General features: G+C 42.5%; 1 protein-coding gene across 1 annotated transcript in view; it reads left to right on the forward strand.

Moving 5' to 3' along the window:
- Nucleotides 1-17,393, forward strand: part of HCN4 (hyperpolarization activated cyclic nucleotide gated potassium channel 4) — a 146,659-nt gene that overhangs the window by 88,463 nt on the left and 40,803 nt on the right. Inside the window, exons 5-6 of the mRNA XM_075208310.1 lie at nucleotides 2,407-2,553; nucleotides 14,389-14,629. Coding sequence (XP_075064411.1) covers nucleotides 2,407-2,553; nucleotides 14,389-14,629 — 388 coding nt within the window. The remainder of the gene's footprint in view (nucleotides 1-2,406; nucleotides 2,554-14,388; nucleotides 14,630-17,393) is intronic.

The raw sequence follows: 17,393 nt of genomic DNA on the forward strand, positions 1-17,393 counted from the left end.
CGAAAGCACTGGTGTTTCTCTCTGGTTTGCTTTGTTTACCATCGTGTATTTATCATCAGCTATTTATATAGCGCTACTAATTCCACAGAGAACTCACATCAGTCCCTGCCCCTTACGAGCTTACAATCTAAATTCCCTAACATACACACACACACAGACAGACAGACAGAGAGAGACTAGGGTCAATTTGATAGCAGGCAATTAACCTACTACTATGTTTTTTGAATGTGGGAGGAAACCGGCGCACCCAGAGTAAACCCACTCAAACACGGGGAGAACATTCAAACTCCACACAGATAAGGCCGTGGTCGGGAATCAAACTCATGACCCCAGTGCTGTGAGCCAGAAGTGCTAGGCTTAGTGTATTCCTGTGACATCCGTTGCATGTTTACATTGTTTGCACAAAATTTAGATGGACAAATTGTGAATAGGTTAATATTGGTTAATAGGTGTAACCAGTATAGGCATGTTTCGCCAACACATAATGACAGATGAGCCACAATGATTTTTAAAGGCTGTTCAGGAAATATTAAAATATAAATATACCTAATAAAATCCCTATCTACTTTGTTAGATATATCATCTATGAGAGCATATCTAACAATTGTATGCTTCTGCAATGTTTCTTTAGGTTGCAAAGCCACCATTTCAAATGCTGGGGAACACTGTAGACAAGACTTACACAAGAGCATCTCCCTTGCATTACTATAGAGTTTAATCACCCACTGTGGAAATCTATTCACACTGGGAGTTTAAATACAGAGATGTTCAGGAAATGACACACTGGTTGTGGTAGTTTTCAGAATAGACTACACCTAGGGCTAGATTTACTAAGCTGCGGGTTTGAAAAAGTGGGGATGTTGCCTATAGCAACCAATCAGATTCTAGCTGTCATTTTGTATTAGGTACTAAATAAATGAAAGCTAGAATCTGATTGGTTGCTATAGGCAACATCCCCACTTTTTCAAACCTGCAGCTTAGTAAATCTAGCCCCTAAACTCACCACATCCAGTGGTACACAAATATGTCTTCATGCATAAGTTGGGAAACAGTGAAGTATGAAAAGGTTTTAATATTGGTAAAATATCTTCATAAATCACACACTACCACCTAAAGACTGCTAGAAGGTATTGCAATCAAAAGCTTATTATTTCTTCCCTTATAGTAGCATGATTATACATTTACCAGCAATCCAGCAATGGTAATAGTAGTCCCTTAAAAACTAATGTATTTTATATCTCATTTTTTGTAATGTGTCATTTAAACTATCAAACACATTTTTATTTTTAGTGTATCGAAGTATATTCTATATTAATTTTAAAATGGATAACTCTTTTTTATGAACATATTAGAAAATAATGTTATTCAGCTAGATTTAATAGGGAAACATATAAAATAATAATTTTACATAATCATGTGGTTGTTACTGTCACACAATTAGCACCATATTAAAAAATGAAATAACCTACAACCCCCTCAGTTATAGCTATATTGCACTTTATTCTAGATCAGATAAATGAATAGATTACATCAATAAAGCATACATTTTAATTCCAAAGTGGTTACTATATGACAACTGTACACAGGTACAAAGTGTGAACTCTTGTGTTTGACCAAGAGAGGATTTGACCATTTACAAATGTTTGCATCATTTGAAGGGAAGCAGTTATGAGATAATTGTAATTTTTACTAATTTGAATATTTGAATCATCACTTTCTGTTGTCTTTTTTTCACCTTAATAAATCAGGGAAGGGTTATGGGTCATCCATTTGATATCTTGTATGTCAGCTGCTGGTAGAACACAATTATGTGTACTCTGTCAGTTCTGGAGTGCAGGGGAGATTGAAATTGGGTCTCCACTGCACATTCCAGTCCAACTGCAGAAATGTACTGCACACTACTGTAACGTTGTGCTAAAGATATTAGGTACTTGGGGAAAATGAATTACTTCCTTGGCATATGAGCAGAAACAGAGACTGGCATTCTTTTAAATAAGCAGCTTCCATTTACTGAGCTGCATAGACCTCTATCATGTTCAGGTTCCTTCACAATATAGATCTGCTTTAATTGGTTGGAAAGGGGTTAACTATCATGGACATCTATACAAGGTATTAACATTCTGAAAATGTGATACTTCCTCTTATAATGACATTGAACTGATTAAGTCAATGAAACCTTCTCCAAATATCAAAGCTTCACTTTAACACTTTTCTAAACGTGGCATTCTCTGTTCTTGCTTTCATCAGCAACTACCTAAAATAAATATAAGCAGCTAATTGGAATCTAGGTTGCATGCTGTGCATATCTCTTTGCATACTTTGCAAGGTTATTGATAGATTCTTAGTTCTGGTTTCAAAGATGAGTGAAATCTAGTAAATTTACATTATTTTTCTCATTATGCTTAGTACAAACAGGTAGAACAGTACATGTCCTTTCACAAGCTCCCGGCTGATATGCGGCAGCGGATACATGATTACTATGAACATCGCTACCAAGGAAAAATGTTTGATGAGGAGAGTATTCTTGGGGAGCTGAGTGAGCCTCTGAGAGAGGTGAGACCATAATATTTTTCAGACATTTACTGTTCAGAATATCTTGCAATAATTTGTGTAAATCCTAACAAAACAAGAAGCAGAGAGCTACTACAAATAAGAACAGTTGGTGCAACAGTGTAAAAAAAACAACTTGATGTGGCAATCCAAAATACTGGATGTGCTTGAATTTGGTGAAAGGCTTATTAATGTCATTTTGTCTCTTACCAAAAAACATTGTTCAATGGGATTATTGTGGTTCCAATGCACAAAGATATTTAATTGCAAAATATAGCAGAATTTACAGGAAGCCATCATAACGCATAAGAGATATTACAGTAAAGCAGGAAAGTATAAAAACACTGATAACATTACATTTTCACTAGCACTTCACCTGGGCCAGGGTAAGATACAGTCATGTTGTCTGGAATGGAACTGATGTGTCAGGATATGCCGGTATCACCGCCTGCGAGAAGAAGGTACAGACGCTGGTACCCATATGCGGAGCCGGAGCGTGACATGACTTTTGCTAACTGGAGAAAATGTTCATCCGAAATTCCTTTTGAAGAAGTACTTTGAAAAAAAGATAGCTTTTTTTAAAATGCTTGGATTTTTTTCCCACATATCATATATGGACTTAGTTTTACCTTGCAAAGAAATATTAAAGTCATTTTGATTTGACATGATATCATATAGAAATGCAGCATTCCTATAGAAATCTTCTTTCAATAATTCACATTGCTGATTCTTTTCTTCATAAAATGTAACTATCTGTTCTTGCAGAGATAAAATTTGGGCTAAAACCTGTCCCTGCAATAGCCAGCGCACTTTAGAATGCGGAAAATCCACACTGAATACCTCATTATCCAACTTTAGCATATTACGAAACTAACGATGCCTTGTTGCATTTGCACAAATATAATTAACAATATTTATAACTTGTTGCAAAATGTCACATAAAATAGTAGCTTTAGCACAGATATGTTTCTGATGCAAGCAGGGCCGGATCAACCACAGGGCTAACTGGGCTACAGCCCAGGGGCCTATGGCATCCAGGGGGCCCTTGAAAGTGAGCACTTTCACTGCAGTCCTTCTCCGGCGCGCTGTAGTCTCCTTACTGAGGATATCTCGTGAGTCTCACTCTCACGAGATCTCCTCAGTAAAGAGAGTACAGCGCGCCGGAGAAGGAGGTATGTGCCGGGGGGGGGGGGGCGCGGGCAGTTCTGATCACGGGCGGGGGGCGTGGGCAGCTCTGATCACGGGGGGGGGGGCGGGTAGCTCCGATCACGGGGGGGGGGCCCTCACGGGGGGAAAGGGGCCTCCATTCCCTTAATCCGGCCCTGGATGCAAGATACAATGAAATGAAATGAGAGCATCTGGACTTTTTTTTATCTGTGCAATTAACCCTTTAGGCCTGATTCATTAAGGAAAGTAAGGCAAAAAAAAGAAGTACGTTGTCTCCTGAACAAACTGTGTTACAATGCAAGGGGTACAAATTAATTTATTATTTTCCATGTAAGTTAAATACTGGCTGTTTTTTCATGTAGCACACAAATACTTGATAGCTTTTTTTTTAGAATTCCTAATTTTGAGTTGTCAAACAGAAATATACAGGAAACCTTGACTGTAAAGCCATTAGTCAAGCGTGAATAAACACTAATAATACAAGGAAATCGTGGTCTTACATCCAAACGAGTTATAGAAGAGAGGATGACCAGTTTTTAGGTTTTAACAAGCAATATTGAATCAGCAGATTGTAGAGGTAGAGAGAAATGTGGGGGGGGGGGCAGAGCTGGCTGAGGGGAGGGGATGACCATTGAATAGGGTAGCGTGAGTACTTGGAAAGCATGCAGTATGGAGGTAGCTCACAGAGGCGAGAAACGGTGTTCATGAATGGAGAGACCTATCCCGCACATGGGTCATCACAAGCGCACCAAGGGTCAGGAGGGGAATGCACGTTCCGTGAACAGCCATGGGGCCCAGACTTGGTTAAAGACATGGTCAATGTCGTGAATGATAGGTGATCTCTTCCATGGCTGCAACATGCCAAATCTGCTTCTTGAGAACGAAGAGAGAAGGAGGGGTAATGGATTTGCAGTTGAGAGCTATAAGAGCCATCAGTATGTGTGGGGTAAGTTTCTTAGAGAATTTGTCTAGTGAGAATTTGGGGAGGGTAGCACAGTAGGAATACACAGGGGCCTTTCGCAACAGGAGCCTCAAAGAGTGTGTTTAAGAAGGTATGGACCGTGTCCCAAAAGGAGGCGATAATTGGACAGGTCCACCAAATATGGTGGAGCCCCTATGGCTGCATCCCCGCCAGCAGTCAAGTGAGGAGATGGGAAACAGTCTGTGGAGTCGGGTGGGGCTCTTTGAGTTTGGTTGAAATTAAAGTTTTGGCTATCGCCAGTCTCATGTTCTCCCAGACTTTGTTATCTGGTGGGGGGGGACCAAGATCCCTTTCCCAGTCCGCTTTGTGGGATCCTGGAGAGGGGAGGATTGTAGTGCTGAAGATACTATAGAGTTGAGGTATCATGTTCCTGGCCATTGGGTCATGTTTACAGAGATCTTCAAAGGAGGTGAGGTGATAGGCGGCAGGGATCGTAATTGACAAGGGGCTGAGTATCTGGGATGGAGAATGTTGTTGGAGCTCTGCCCGTTTGAGCCAATGTCCCGTTTAGAGAAGTCAGTGGGAATTTGAGTCCTGCTCAGGTCCAGAGACTATGTCTCGTGGTTGAGAATCCAGGAGGAAGCATGGTTGTGCCAAATGGGGGTCAGGGGAGATACTGCTGTGAGTTTCAATTTGAAGGAGTGCGATTCCCATAGCTTGGCATCAAATTTAATTATGGGAAGCAATTTGGAGGAAATTGGGAGGCGGTGCACAAGGGGTAATCCCCACAGGGAAGTGAGATTGTCTAGGTAGATTCTGTATCGAGTCAGGAGTTAGAGCCGCAGGGTATTGGTAGTTTTAGGACGTTGGCCGAAATACCAGGGGGTCTGTGGTTCCATATAAACGAGTAAAGGTTTTCTGAACATTAGCAAGGAGAGAAGCGGGGACGGCTACTGGTAGAGTTTTGAAGAAATAAAGCCATTTGGGTATAATATTAATTTTGACCACTATGATCCTGCCCAGTCAGGAGATAATAAGGCGGTTCCAGAAGACCAGGCCGGCTTGCATCCTCAAGAAGTGAGGTGGGAATTTTTTTGTGGAAGAGAAGATCGTAACAGCAGGTATTTGATTTTTAACACTGAAATTTAAAGTTGATCTAGGATATGCCCTTTCCCAACTATAAATCTGTGAACACATTTTAAATTTACATCTCCCTCCAAAGTGGCATGGTTTTGCCATGGTGCAAAGTTACTCATTTGTTTTGCTTTACTTTCCTTAATAAATCATGTAAGGTGCACACTCTGTACATGCACTCACTAAATTTACCAAATTCAGTTCTACTTCACAACATTTATCTTGAAAGTTGGTGAATATATATATTCCCTGTATTCGGCATGCAAGAGTGCCCAAAACAATTAATATATATATAATATATTAATATATAAGTAATATATATTTTCCTTTTTGAGTATTGCATGAAGTTGCTTTGTTATGTTGAAGGCTAATTCCTGCTGCCAATCAGTTATAGTTCTCCTTGAAAGAGGCAGTTGTTAGTACTTTGGAACGTTATTGGGGTCTAAACATCCTACAACTTCGACAATGCATACTTTCCCGATTTCTACATCACTGAATGGCTTCCCTTTTTCCCCTGAGTATATAAACTACTTTATCAGTTGCTTCAGTGGCATTATTTCCAGGTCTTGTTGCTGCTTGAAATAATTGTCTTTGCTTTTGCTTTTCATCTTTTAATTTCTGCAATACAACCTTTTGTGCCTCACTTTCTCATTTCAAATATTGAGTGTTATAATGCTGATGAGCATTGAATTTCTTCAATGTTGATATTGCAAAATCACAAAGCAAGCAAATCATCTTATCTTTAGCAGAAACAAGATAATCTTGCAATTCCCAATCCTCATTAAAAAAAAAAATCTGTTTTCTTTCTTCAGCGTTCTCTTGGTCTTCTTCGACACGAGTAGACAGAATAAAAAAATACTGTCAGGTTGTGCAAATATTCACAAAATCCACTTCAAACAAAAACACAATGTACTGTTGTCAAAAGCTGATAAAGAACTGCCCAAAGATTATTAATATATAAAAAGATTTAAAACTCTGCTTCATTTCTGCATCCAGCGCATTCATGAATTTCGGTCTGCACCCATTTCCGGCAGCCATTGATGCAGCGGTATATAGCATCTGAGCAGTGAACGCAAATCGTATATCGATGGGGGCAAGGGAGAGGGTTAGACTTCCCTAAGACAAATTGTGTATATATACATAGATAGGAGGTAAATAACAAATTTACAGGTTGATATGAAAAACAGTTATACTGTCGTTTACAGTTGTTGAAATTAATGTTATTTTAAAAGAATCACACCAATGATGCTCAAAAATCATTCACATGCGTATGAAATATCAGTAGTTTTTACTTTGTGCCTTATTTTATTATCCATTTACTATTTTGTTGTCAGCTTCCAACCGACCATGGACACAAAGTGCAAAATTAAGAGTTCTTTTTACCTGGAACTGCTGTACTCGACCCCCATAGACTCTTGCCATCCAGCCTCGAGGGGTAATGGCGCCAGTCAGGCAGGAAAATTATCAGGCATTTTAGAGTCGCATTAGAACTAAATCATGAGCGTAGCAGGCGTTAATTTAGCCCTTAACGACTTACTGATGTTCTAATTGTGGCGGTCAATCTGGCTGGATTATTTTGTTAATTTATTTTACTCTCTGGTAATTTAAATATGTTCATTTTAAAAATAAAATAAAATTTAAAAGACAGACAAAAACGTATTAATGTAAATAAAAGGATTTGTTCGAAAAATTTGGATTCAGTCAAACGGTTGTAATTAAGGACCGAGAAATCTCAGTGAATTGTTCCATTTAGCTATCCTATTCCTGATTTTATCCCAGTGGTCTATAAATTGTTCCTATCATAAAAACCTCTATTATCAATTTCTAGAGCTTCCCAGATATTCTCAATCTTATCTGCACTGCCCTGTATGAAAGCTGTAAATACTTCTGAGAAGGACAGTGGAGATGCTGTCTGCCCAAACTCCCTTTCCTAACAGACAAAAACAAACTCTCTGAACTGTTCCAACTTCACTGGTAGATAAATCATTAGCAACAACTTCTACCTCTCCGCCTTGAATGACCAATTCAACAAACTGAACACCTCCTATATCTCTGAGCAGTAGTTCCTGACAGGCACCTAACCTCTCTGTTTCATTCATGACTCAGATCAGTACCTCGTATAATAGAAACCCTATGACAAGCTTGTGACTGTACATTCAATGGACTAAATGAATAGTTTTACATTTAATAAAATATGTCCACATTGTAGATTTCAAATTTTGCATTTGTTACACTCTTACTCCTAATTCAAGGCTGTGAAAATCTTATGAAATGCTGGAATTGATATTTTAACTGGCCTACTAGCATGCGGGCGGCAGTTGGAGAAGGCTGCACGTTAGATCAGCTCTGTGTCTTTCCTCCCACACAATTATCTGTCCACAATTATAAAACATCTAAAAACTTGTGAAGACAGTGGGAAATTATTGTGGGGGTACAAAGGAGTGTCATCATCACTCCAAGGACAAGGCCATACCATCTATCCCTGGCTTATCTGCATCAACTGATCTACTGTGTACCGACCCGGCTTGTCAGTTGGCCCTTCTCCTGCTGAGTCCCTGGTTTATCTGCATCAACTGATCTACTGTGTACCGACCCGACTTGTCAGTTAACCCTTCTCCTGCTGAATCCCTGGCTTATCTGCATCAACTGATCTACTGTGTACCGACCCGGCTTTTCAGTTAACCCTTCTCCTGCTGAATCCCTGGCTTATCTACATCAATTGATCTACTGTGTACCGACCCGGCTTGTCAATTAACCCTTCTCCTGCTGAATCCCTGGCTTATCTGCACCAGATGATCTATTGTGTACTGACCCGGCTTGTCAGTTAACCCTTCTCCTGCTGAATCCCTGGCTTATCTGCACCAGATGATCTATTGTGTACTGACCCGGCTTGTCAGTTAACCCTTCTCCTGCTGAATCCCTGGCTTATCTGCATCAACTGATCTACTGTGTACCGACCCGGCTTGTCAATTAACCCTTCTCCTGCTGAGTCCCTGGCTTATCTGCATCAACTGATCTACTGTGTACCGACCCGGCTTGTCACTTAACCCTTCTCCTGCTGAATCCCTGGCTTATCTGCACCAACTGATCTACTGTGTACCGACCCGGCTTGTCAATTAACTCTTCTCCTGCTGAGTCCCTGGCTTATCTGTATCAACTGATCTACTGTGTACCGACTCGGCTTGTCAATTAACCCTTCTCCTGCTGAGTCCCTGGCTTATCTGCACCAGATGATCTATTGTGTACTGACCCGGCTTGTCAGTTAACCCTTCTTCTGCTGAATCCCTGGCTTATCTGCATCAACTGATCTACTGTGTACCGACCCGGCTTTTCAGTTAACCCTTCTCCTGCTGAGTCCCTGGCTTATCTGCACCAACTGATCTACTGTGTATCGACCCAGCTTGTCAGTTAACCCTTCTCCTGCTGAGTCCCTGGCTTATCTGCACCAACTGATCTACTGTGTATCGACCCAGCTTGTCAGTTAACCCTTCTCCTGCTGAATCCCTGGCTTATCTGCATCAACTGATCTACTGTGTACCGACCCGGCTTTTCAGTTAACCCTTCTCCTGCTGAATCCCTGGCTTATCTGCATCAACTGATCTACTGTGTACCGACCCGGCTTGTCAATTAACCCTTCTCCTGCTGAGTCCCTGGCTTATCTGTATCAACTGATCTACTGTGTACCGACCCGGCTTGTCAATTAACCCTTCTCCTGCTGAATCCCTGGCTTAACTGCATCAACTGCATATAAAACATTTTATATGCCATTATTTTGTTTTTCCTGATTGTACATTTACAAATTTCTACTTTTTACCTGTTATTATTCTACTATTTATATGCCTTTATCTTGTTTTTCCTGATTTTATATTTACCAGCAACTAGTTTTACCTGTTATTATTCTTGCCTATTTCCATTGTCCTTATTACCTCTCCTTCTATTATTCTTTGCCTTCCATGCCCTAATTGGTTATTGTCCTCCATCTTGCTATTGTCTCCCTGCTTATTCTTACCTGTTATCCGCTGTCCTTACTATCTTACTGTTCTGCTATCATTCTTACCTGTCTTCATTGTCCTTATTATCTCACTGTACTGTTGTTCCATGCCCTCCACGCCATAATTCGTTATTATCTTCCACCTTTTCATTGTCTTCCTGCCTTTGTTCTTACCTGTTTTTCACTGTTCCCACTATCTCATTGTTCTGTTACTCTCTCTCCCTACTATGCCTCCCCGCTCTCACTCCATACCCATACTCTCCCCCCGCCCTACCTCTCCCGTTCCTCCCCGCCATCCCCCGCGCGCTGCTCATCTTGCTAACCTCATCCCCATTTCCCCCTTCTCCTCTCCCCCTTTCTTCTGTGCCCTCTGGAATGCCAGATCCGTCCGCAACAAGCTGACTGCTATCCACGACCTCTTTCTATCCAACTCCTTTAACCTTCTTGCCGTTACTGAAACCTGGCTCTCCGATTCTGATACTACTTCCCCCGCTGCCCTCTCCTATGGTGGCCTCTCCTTCACCCACTTCGCCAGGCCTGGTACCCGCCCTGGCGGTGGAGTTGGCCTCCTCCTCTCCTCCACCTGTACTTTTCGTGTCATTCCTCCTGAACCCTCCCTCTCCTTCTCCTCTTTTGAAGCTCACTCCATCCGCCTCTTCTACCCCATCCATCTCCGCGTCACTGTCATCTACCGCCCCCCTGGCCCCACCTCCCTCTTCCTTGACAACTTTGCTAGCTGGCTTCCTCACTACCTCTCCTCCGATCTCCCCTCGATCATTCTCGTGACTTTAATATCCCCATCGACAACCCCACCTACCCTGCTTCCAGCAAACTGCTCACCCTCTCTTCCTCCCTTGGTCTCACCCAATGGACCTCCTCCTCTACCCACTGCCTAGGTCACTCCCTTGATCTTGTCTTCTCCTACCTATGTAATCTCTCCGACTTCTCCATCTCTCCCTTTCCTCTATCCGACCACCATCTTCTCTCCTTCTCACTCTCCTCTTCTCCTGCTCCCCTCCCCCTGCCCAAACCTACTCTGTCCATACGCAACCTCGATGCTCTTGACCCTGCCTCTCTGTCCTCCTCTCTCGATACCCTCCTTTCTCCCCTTTCCTCCCAGGCCTGCCCCAACCAGGCGGTCTCCCTCTACAATCACACCCTCACCTCCGCTCTGGACGCGGTCGCCCCTGCCCACTCCGTCCACCCCCGCTGCTCCAAACCCCAACCCTGGCACTCCAAATTTACCCGCTTTCTCCAAAAATGCTCCCGTTCCGCCGAAAGTCACTGGAGAAAATCCCGCTCCCTGGCTGACTTACTTCACTTTAAATTCATCCTTTCATCCTACAGCTCTGCCCTCTCACTCGCTAAACAATCTTTCTTTAAATCCCTCATCTCTTCCCAGTCCTCTAACCCCCGCCGCCTCTTTGCCACCTTCAGCACTCTCTTGGCCCCCTCCCCTCCCCCCACCCCCTCCTCCCTGACTGCCTCTGATTTCGCCTCCTTCTTCTCCTCTAAAATCGAGGCCATCCGACTTGAAATCTCCTCCTCCACTCTCTCTTCCACCCCTCCCACTCTTCTGTCCTCCCCCCTCAACCACCTTCCCCTCCACTCCTTCCGTCCCACCACCGGCGAGGAAGTCCACTCTCTCATTTTATCCTCCCCCCCCCCACTACCTGCCCCCTGGATCCCATCCCCTCCCACCTTTTTCGCTCCCTTTCCCCCACCACCTGCTCCCACCTCGCTCACCTCTTTAATCTCTCCCTCTCCACTGGCATCTTCCCCTCCTCCTTCAAACATGCTCTCGTATCCCCCATTCTTAAGAAACCTAATCTCGACCCCACTTCTCTCTCGAACTATCGCCCCATATCTCTTCTCCCTTTTGCCTCCAAAATTCTCGAGAGGCTCGTCTGCAGCCGTCTCACCTCCTACCTTTCTGAATACTCCCTCCTTGATCCTCTCCAGTCTGGTTTCCGCCCCCTCCACTCCACTGAAACTGCCCTGGCTAAAGTCACCAATGACCTCCTCTCTGCAAAAACCAGGGGCCACTTCTCCCTTCTCATCCTCCTTGACCTCTCTGCAGCCTTTGACACCGTTGACCACCCCCTCCTCCTTCACACCCTCCAGTCTTTCGGCCTCTCCGGCCCAGTCCTGTCCTGGTTCACCTCTTACCTTACTCACCGTTCCTTCTCTGTCACCACCTCTGGGTCTCTCTCCCCCCCATCCACCCTTCCAGTCGGGGTCCCTCAGGGCTCTGTTCTGGGACCCTTACTCTTCTCTCTATACACCTCCTCCCTGGGTGAACTCATCAGCTCCTTCGGCTTCAGCTACCACCTTTACGCTGACGACACTCAACTATACCTCTCCTCTCCTGATCTCTCTCCCTCCCTCCTCTCTAGGGTGTCCGCCTGCCTCTCTGCCATCTCCTCCTGGATGTCCTCTCGATTCCTCAAACTTAACCTTGCCAAAACTGAGCTCATAGTTTTTCCTCCCTCTCATATCCCATCCCCTTCTGACCTCTCCATCACTGTCGACAACACCTCTATCTCCCCTGTCCCCCAACTTCGCTGCCTTGGTGTCATCCTCGACTCCTCTCTCTCTACTTTGGCCCCCACATCCTCTCTCTTGCTAAATCCTGCCGCTTCCAGCTGCGCAACATCGCTCGCATCCGGCCCTTCCTCTCCCAAGATGCCACCAAATGCCTTATCCACTCTCTGATCATCTCCCGCCTGGACTACTGCAACCTCCTCCTCACTGGCCTTCCCCACTCTCATCTCGATCCCCTTCGATCCGTCCTTAACGCTGCAGCTAGACTTATTTTCCTCTCTCGCCGCTCCTCTTTTGTCTCCCCCCTCTACCTAGCCCTTCACTGGCTCCCATTCCCCTTCAGAATCCTCTTTAAGCTCCTCACACTCACCTACAAGGCCCTCGCCAACTCCACTGCGCCCTACATCTCCACCCTCTTCTCTATTCATGCTCCATCCCGCCCTCTCCATTCTGCCTCTCACCGTCGCCTCTCTTCCCCCCTTATAACCTCCTCCCACGCGCGTATCCAAAACTTCGCTCGCGCTGCCCCCCTCCACTGGAACAAGCTCCCTCCCTCCATCAGAACTTCCCCTAATCTGTCCAGCTTCAAACGGGCCCTAAAAACCCACCTTTTTCTTAAAGCCTTTCTGTCTCCCACTTAACTTCCTACCTTATCTTCTGCCTCTGTCCCCCTACTCTCCCTCTCTCCCCTGCGTCTCTCTGTCTGTCCACCCCTTCCCTTAGATTGTACGCTCCTCTGAGCAGGGCCATCTCTCCTCCTGTTTCCACCACTTCTAACTCTGCTCTCCAGCTACTTAGCCCTCCTCCTCGAGGGTCCTAAACCCCACGTCCACTCTCGCTCCCTCCTCCCCCCTGGGGGTCTCCCTGTCTTCCGCGCCCTCCTTCTTGGGCCCCGTCGTTTGCGGATCCTCCCTCCCCCTTCCCCGCCCTCTCTAGCTGTGCATTGAGCGTACTGAGTTGCTGTGTTTACTGTACTGTGCTGTCTCCCATTGTATTGTGATTTTGTTTTTCTCTGTACGGCGCTGCGGATGCCTTGTGGCGCCTTATAAATAAATATTAATAATAATAATAATAATACTATGCAAAATTATGTTTTTGGTTTATATTTCTATAAAGACTACGTTTATAAGTAAACGGCTATCATCATTTTATTATCAGCTATACAAATGTAATGTAATATAATTAATGTCATGTAAAATTAATCTGTGACCTATAAGGACCTGGAGCGTATAGCACAAAAAAATATACCAGAAATATGCTTCATCTCATTCTATTCCAGATCATACTTGACCTTAGTGCGCATTTGTCCATCTATATGCATTATTTCATGGCCCTGATACAGTAGAGTAATTAAAAAATAAATAGGTTAGGTCTATACAAACTAGTCAATGAGTCAGCTGTAACTTCTTTTTTTTTTTCTGGTATGGCTTTGTTACTATGAAGATAGCTCTGCCTAGATAAATAAAAGAAGAAAATGTACCCGTGTTCCCCTATCTGTGAGGTCACTATCAGTAAATGCAGGAGAGCCTTTCTCCTGCTCAGGGCAGACCTTCATCAAATTTCTAGCGGTGTTGACACGGTCTCTTTCCCCGTCAGCTTCCCATTCAGATAAATAAAAAGCTCACTGTCTTGATAATGCTGCTAGCAGTTTAATGAAACCCCACCATGAGCTGGAGACAGGATCTCCTGCTTTGACCGCTAGAGACTTTGCAAACCGGATGTAGAATGGGGAGAGCGCAGATAAGCAAGATTTTCTTCTTCCATTTATAGTGCATGACTCTACCCAAAGCAAAATGTTTAGCTTTTGGTGAAATTAATTAATTCGCATTGGCTCACAATACCAATAGATTTGTAGCTATTTCACGTAGCTATAACGTGAAAACAATAGAGTGCATCTACAAATAACAAGTGGTCGAGTGTAATAATAAAATAATACATTACTTTCAACATCACTTTAATTGCAAAGCAACTGTTTTGGAAACATTTTCCATAACTAAATGAATATTTCACAATAAAGCGTTCTACCTATCTCTGTTTCAATGCTTACAATGAGTGGTTTGTTTGTATTTTCATTCTGTAGGAGATCATTAATTTTAACTGCCGCAAGCTGGTGGCCTCCATGCCTCTTTTTGCCAATGCTGACCCCAACTTTGTGACATCAATGCTTACAAAGCTACGATTTGAGGTCTTTCAACCAGGAGATTATCTCATCAGAGAAGGAACAGTCGGCAAGAAGATGTTCTTCATACAACATGGTATTGTCAGTATCTTGAGCAAGGGCAGCAAAGAAACCAAACTTGCTGATGGATCCTACTTTGGAGGTAATGAATCTCTGTCAAACATCTGTAGTATTTAGAATACACAACAATGCTGTGTCTCCTATGGCATTTATATCTCCATATATATTTCATACTAACATCATTGTAAGAAAAGCTTTATGCTGTCAGAGTTTAAGAGCTCTTTTTGATTAAGTTTTAAAATGAGAAAACAAGTTCATGAAATAACTTTGGTCATATTGATCATATTGCCACATGTGACGGCAGGATCCACCTCAGCATGTTTGACATTTGGGGGTCAACACCAAACCACCTGGTCTGTCTAAAGTGACTAAAACCTCCAAAAATCTATAACCAGAGTAAATGTAAACCAAACAATTCCCCATATAAATGTAGTATTACAAAAAAATGCCTATATGACACATGATTATTTTTAAGAACACAAAGGAGAACATTATTACATGGCATTTAGTATAAGTCACACTGTTTATTGAATAAACATGGTGACAACCAATTAACATACATAAATATAAAATTAAACAGTTTCTTTAAATAGAACACAAACATTGAAGTACTGATATGGTTTCTTAAAAATACACCATAACTCCTTTCTGGAACATAACATAAATTTGGCATTACTTAGATACAGATATTTAGGAAACATAATTTTGTTATATTGATTCCTAGGAAGACACTTTATCCCTAAAGGTTCCGTATGCGTCTTCCAAAACCTTGTTATTATTGCTTTGATCCATTATGTTTGATTTAAGGAATATATAATGAGCTTGGATTGACCCAGCTATGATCCTTTTCGGCCAAATACATTTTAGCCATCTTTTAGGGATTTTGAAACTCTTAATGGGACCATTCTTTGATAACAGTGCAACAAACAATCAAGATAGCAACAGGTCTCTGAAGTATATCTGTTTCCTTTCATCAAAATACATTTACCCTATTTTAGCTTACACACAGTGATTGGCTAGAGATCATTTTGACTAAAGTAAATACAGATATTATGACAAAACTAACATATTACTTTTATGATTATCCTGATAAGGCTATAATCATGACACCACTTAATATTTTATGTATCCCATCAATTGCTCTTTGGAAGAGAATAATTCCCTGATAAATCTTTGCTTTTATTGCAGCTATCCATTGTAACACTCATTGCAGGAACACAAATAAACCATGTCACTCACACATGTGGCAGTAATTTACAAAGGACAAGATATATTATTGTGTAGTTGTTTTCCCCCCTTGTGATGTCGTTTGACTGCTGCTGTATGCACATGATGTACTTAGTTATAATCTACTGTGCACAGATTTTCTATAGATTGTAAACTTGCAAGAAGTGCTTTCTTACCTCGGTCTGTTTCTGATACCCAGTCTTGTTTTATCACTGTGTGTTATTTAGCTTGCGCTATATAAATAAATGATAATGTTATTGATAATTCTTAAAAAACATTATTTGCTGTTATTTTATTGTCTGCCCAGCACAGCCAGAGATTACATTTTAAGATTGTTATTAATAATTAGAAAGACTGAGCCCTCAGGGATCAGTAACATACAATGTGCAACATTTATAAAAGCCATCAACTGTTAAACACAAACAGATAGAATTAAGCCTTGGTCTACATCAGCAATTTTTGTCAGACAAATCACATAAAAAAAATCACATGCAATTTAATGATCTTTATTGTGTACAGTTAGTCTTCTGTTACATGCATCTTGCTAATACACACCATATGTGAAACAATATATATCCCGTTCATTTGTATGAATATAATTTGTCGGGTTGGATTATAAAAATGTCTACGTTTTCATAATGTCTACACAGTTAAAATGCCGACATACATAATGTTTACACATTCAAACTGTTGACATGTAAAATGTGTATGGGGTTGTAATGGTGACATAAATAAATAGATACAAACAAAAAAAATAGCAATATAAATGAAAACGGAAATAAATGTAAAAATAAAAATGGCATCTTAGCGGTCCCTGGGTGCTAGGGCATGCTGGCACTTGTGGTTCCCCAACTGCCAGCATGCCCTGCAGCCCTGCAGCCATGGGTATGCTGATGCTTGTAGTACTACAAGCGCCAGCATGCCCAAACACTTAATAGCAACCTGGGCATGCTGGGACTTGTAGTGCACTGGGGACAAAATGGATTTATACACAAACAATTAATATTACCCCACACCCACCGACCCAGGGAAGAGCCCTAGTGCTATCAGCCCAGAGCTGGTTAAACCTAGGGGTACTTCTTTTGGCAGACCCGATCTCCCCAGGGAATCCAGTCCCATGCTGACTGGTCTGGGGCTGGTTTGGCATTATGGCAGGGGGACCCCACACTGCGAGGTTCCCTGCTATAGTGTGACCAGCCCGGTCTAGGTAAAGCCTAGTATTGGTAATAGTAAAAGCTGTTGGGGTGGGGGTGTGGCAATCCGTTTTTCTTTTTACATTTATTGCCGTTTTTTTACCTGTTTGCCATTTTTTTGTTTATTTGTTTCCTATTTATTTATGTAGACATTTTGAATGTTGACATTGCAACCCTGTACACATTTGAATGTGTAGACATTATGGGGCATATTCAATTCCGATCCCGATTCGCGGGATCGCGCCGGAACGGCCGCAAACGTAATCCGCGGTACCGGAATAACGTGGATTTTCGTTCGCAGCCCCTAGGGCTGCGTACGAAAATCCGCGTTATTGCAATACCGTATTACGGGCAGTAGTGCGCATTTTCCGCGGATCGGATCAGAATTGAATATGCCCCTGTATGTTGACATTTTAACTGTTTAGA

The sequence above is a fragment of the Mixophyes fleayi genome, chromosome 4, assembly GCF_038048845.1.
Source record: "Mixophyes fleayi isolate aMixFle1 chromosome 4, aMixFle1.hap1, whole genome shotgun sequence".
Classification (NCBI taxonomy): domain Eukaryota; kingdom Metazoa; phylum Chordata; class Amphibia; order Anura; family Limnodynastidae; genus Mixophyes; species Mixophyes fleayi.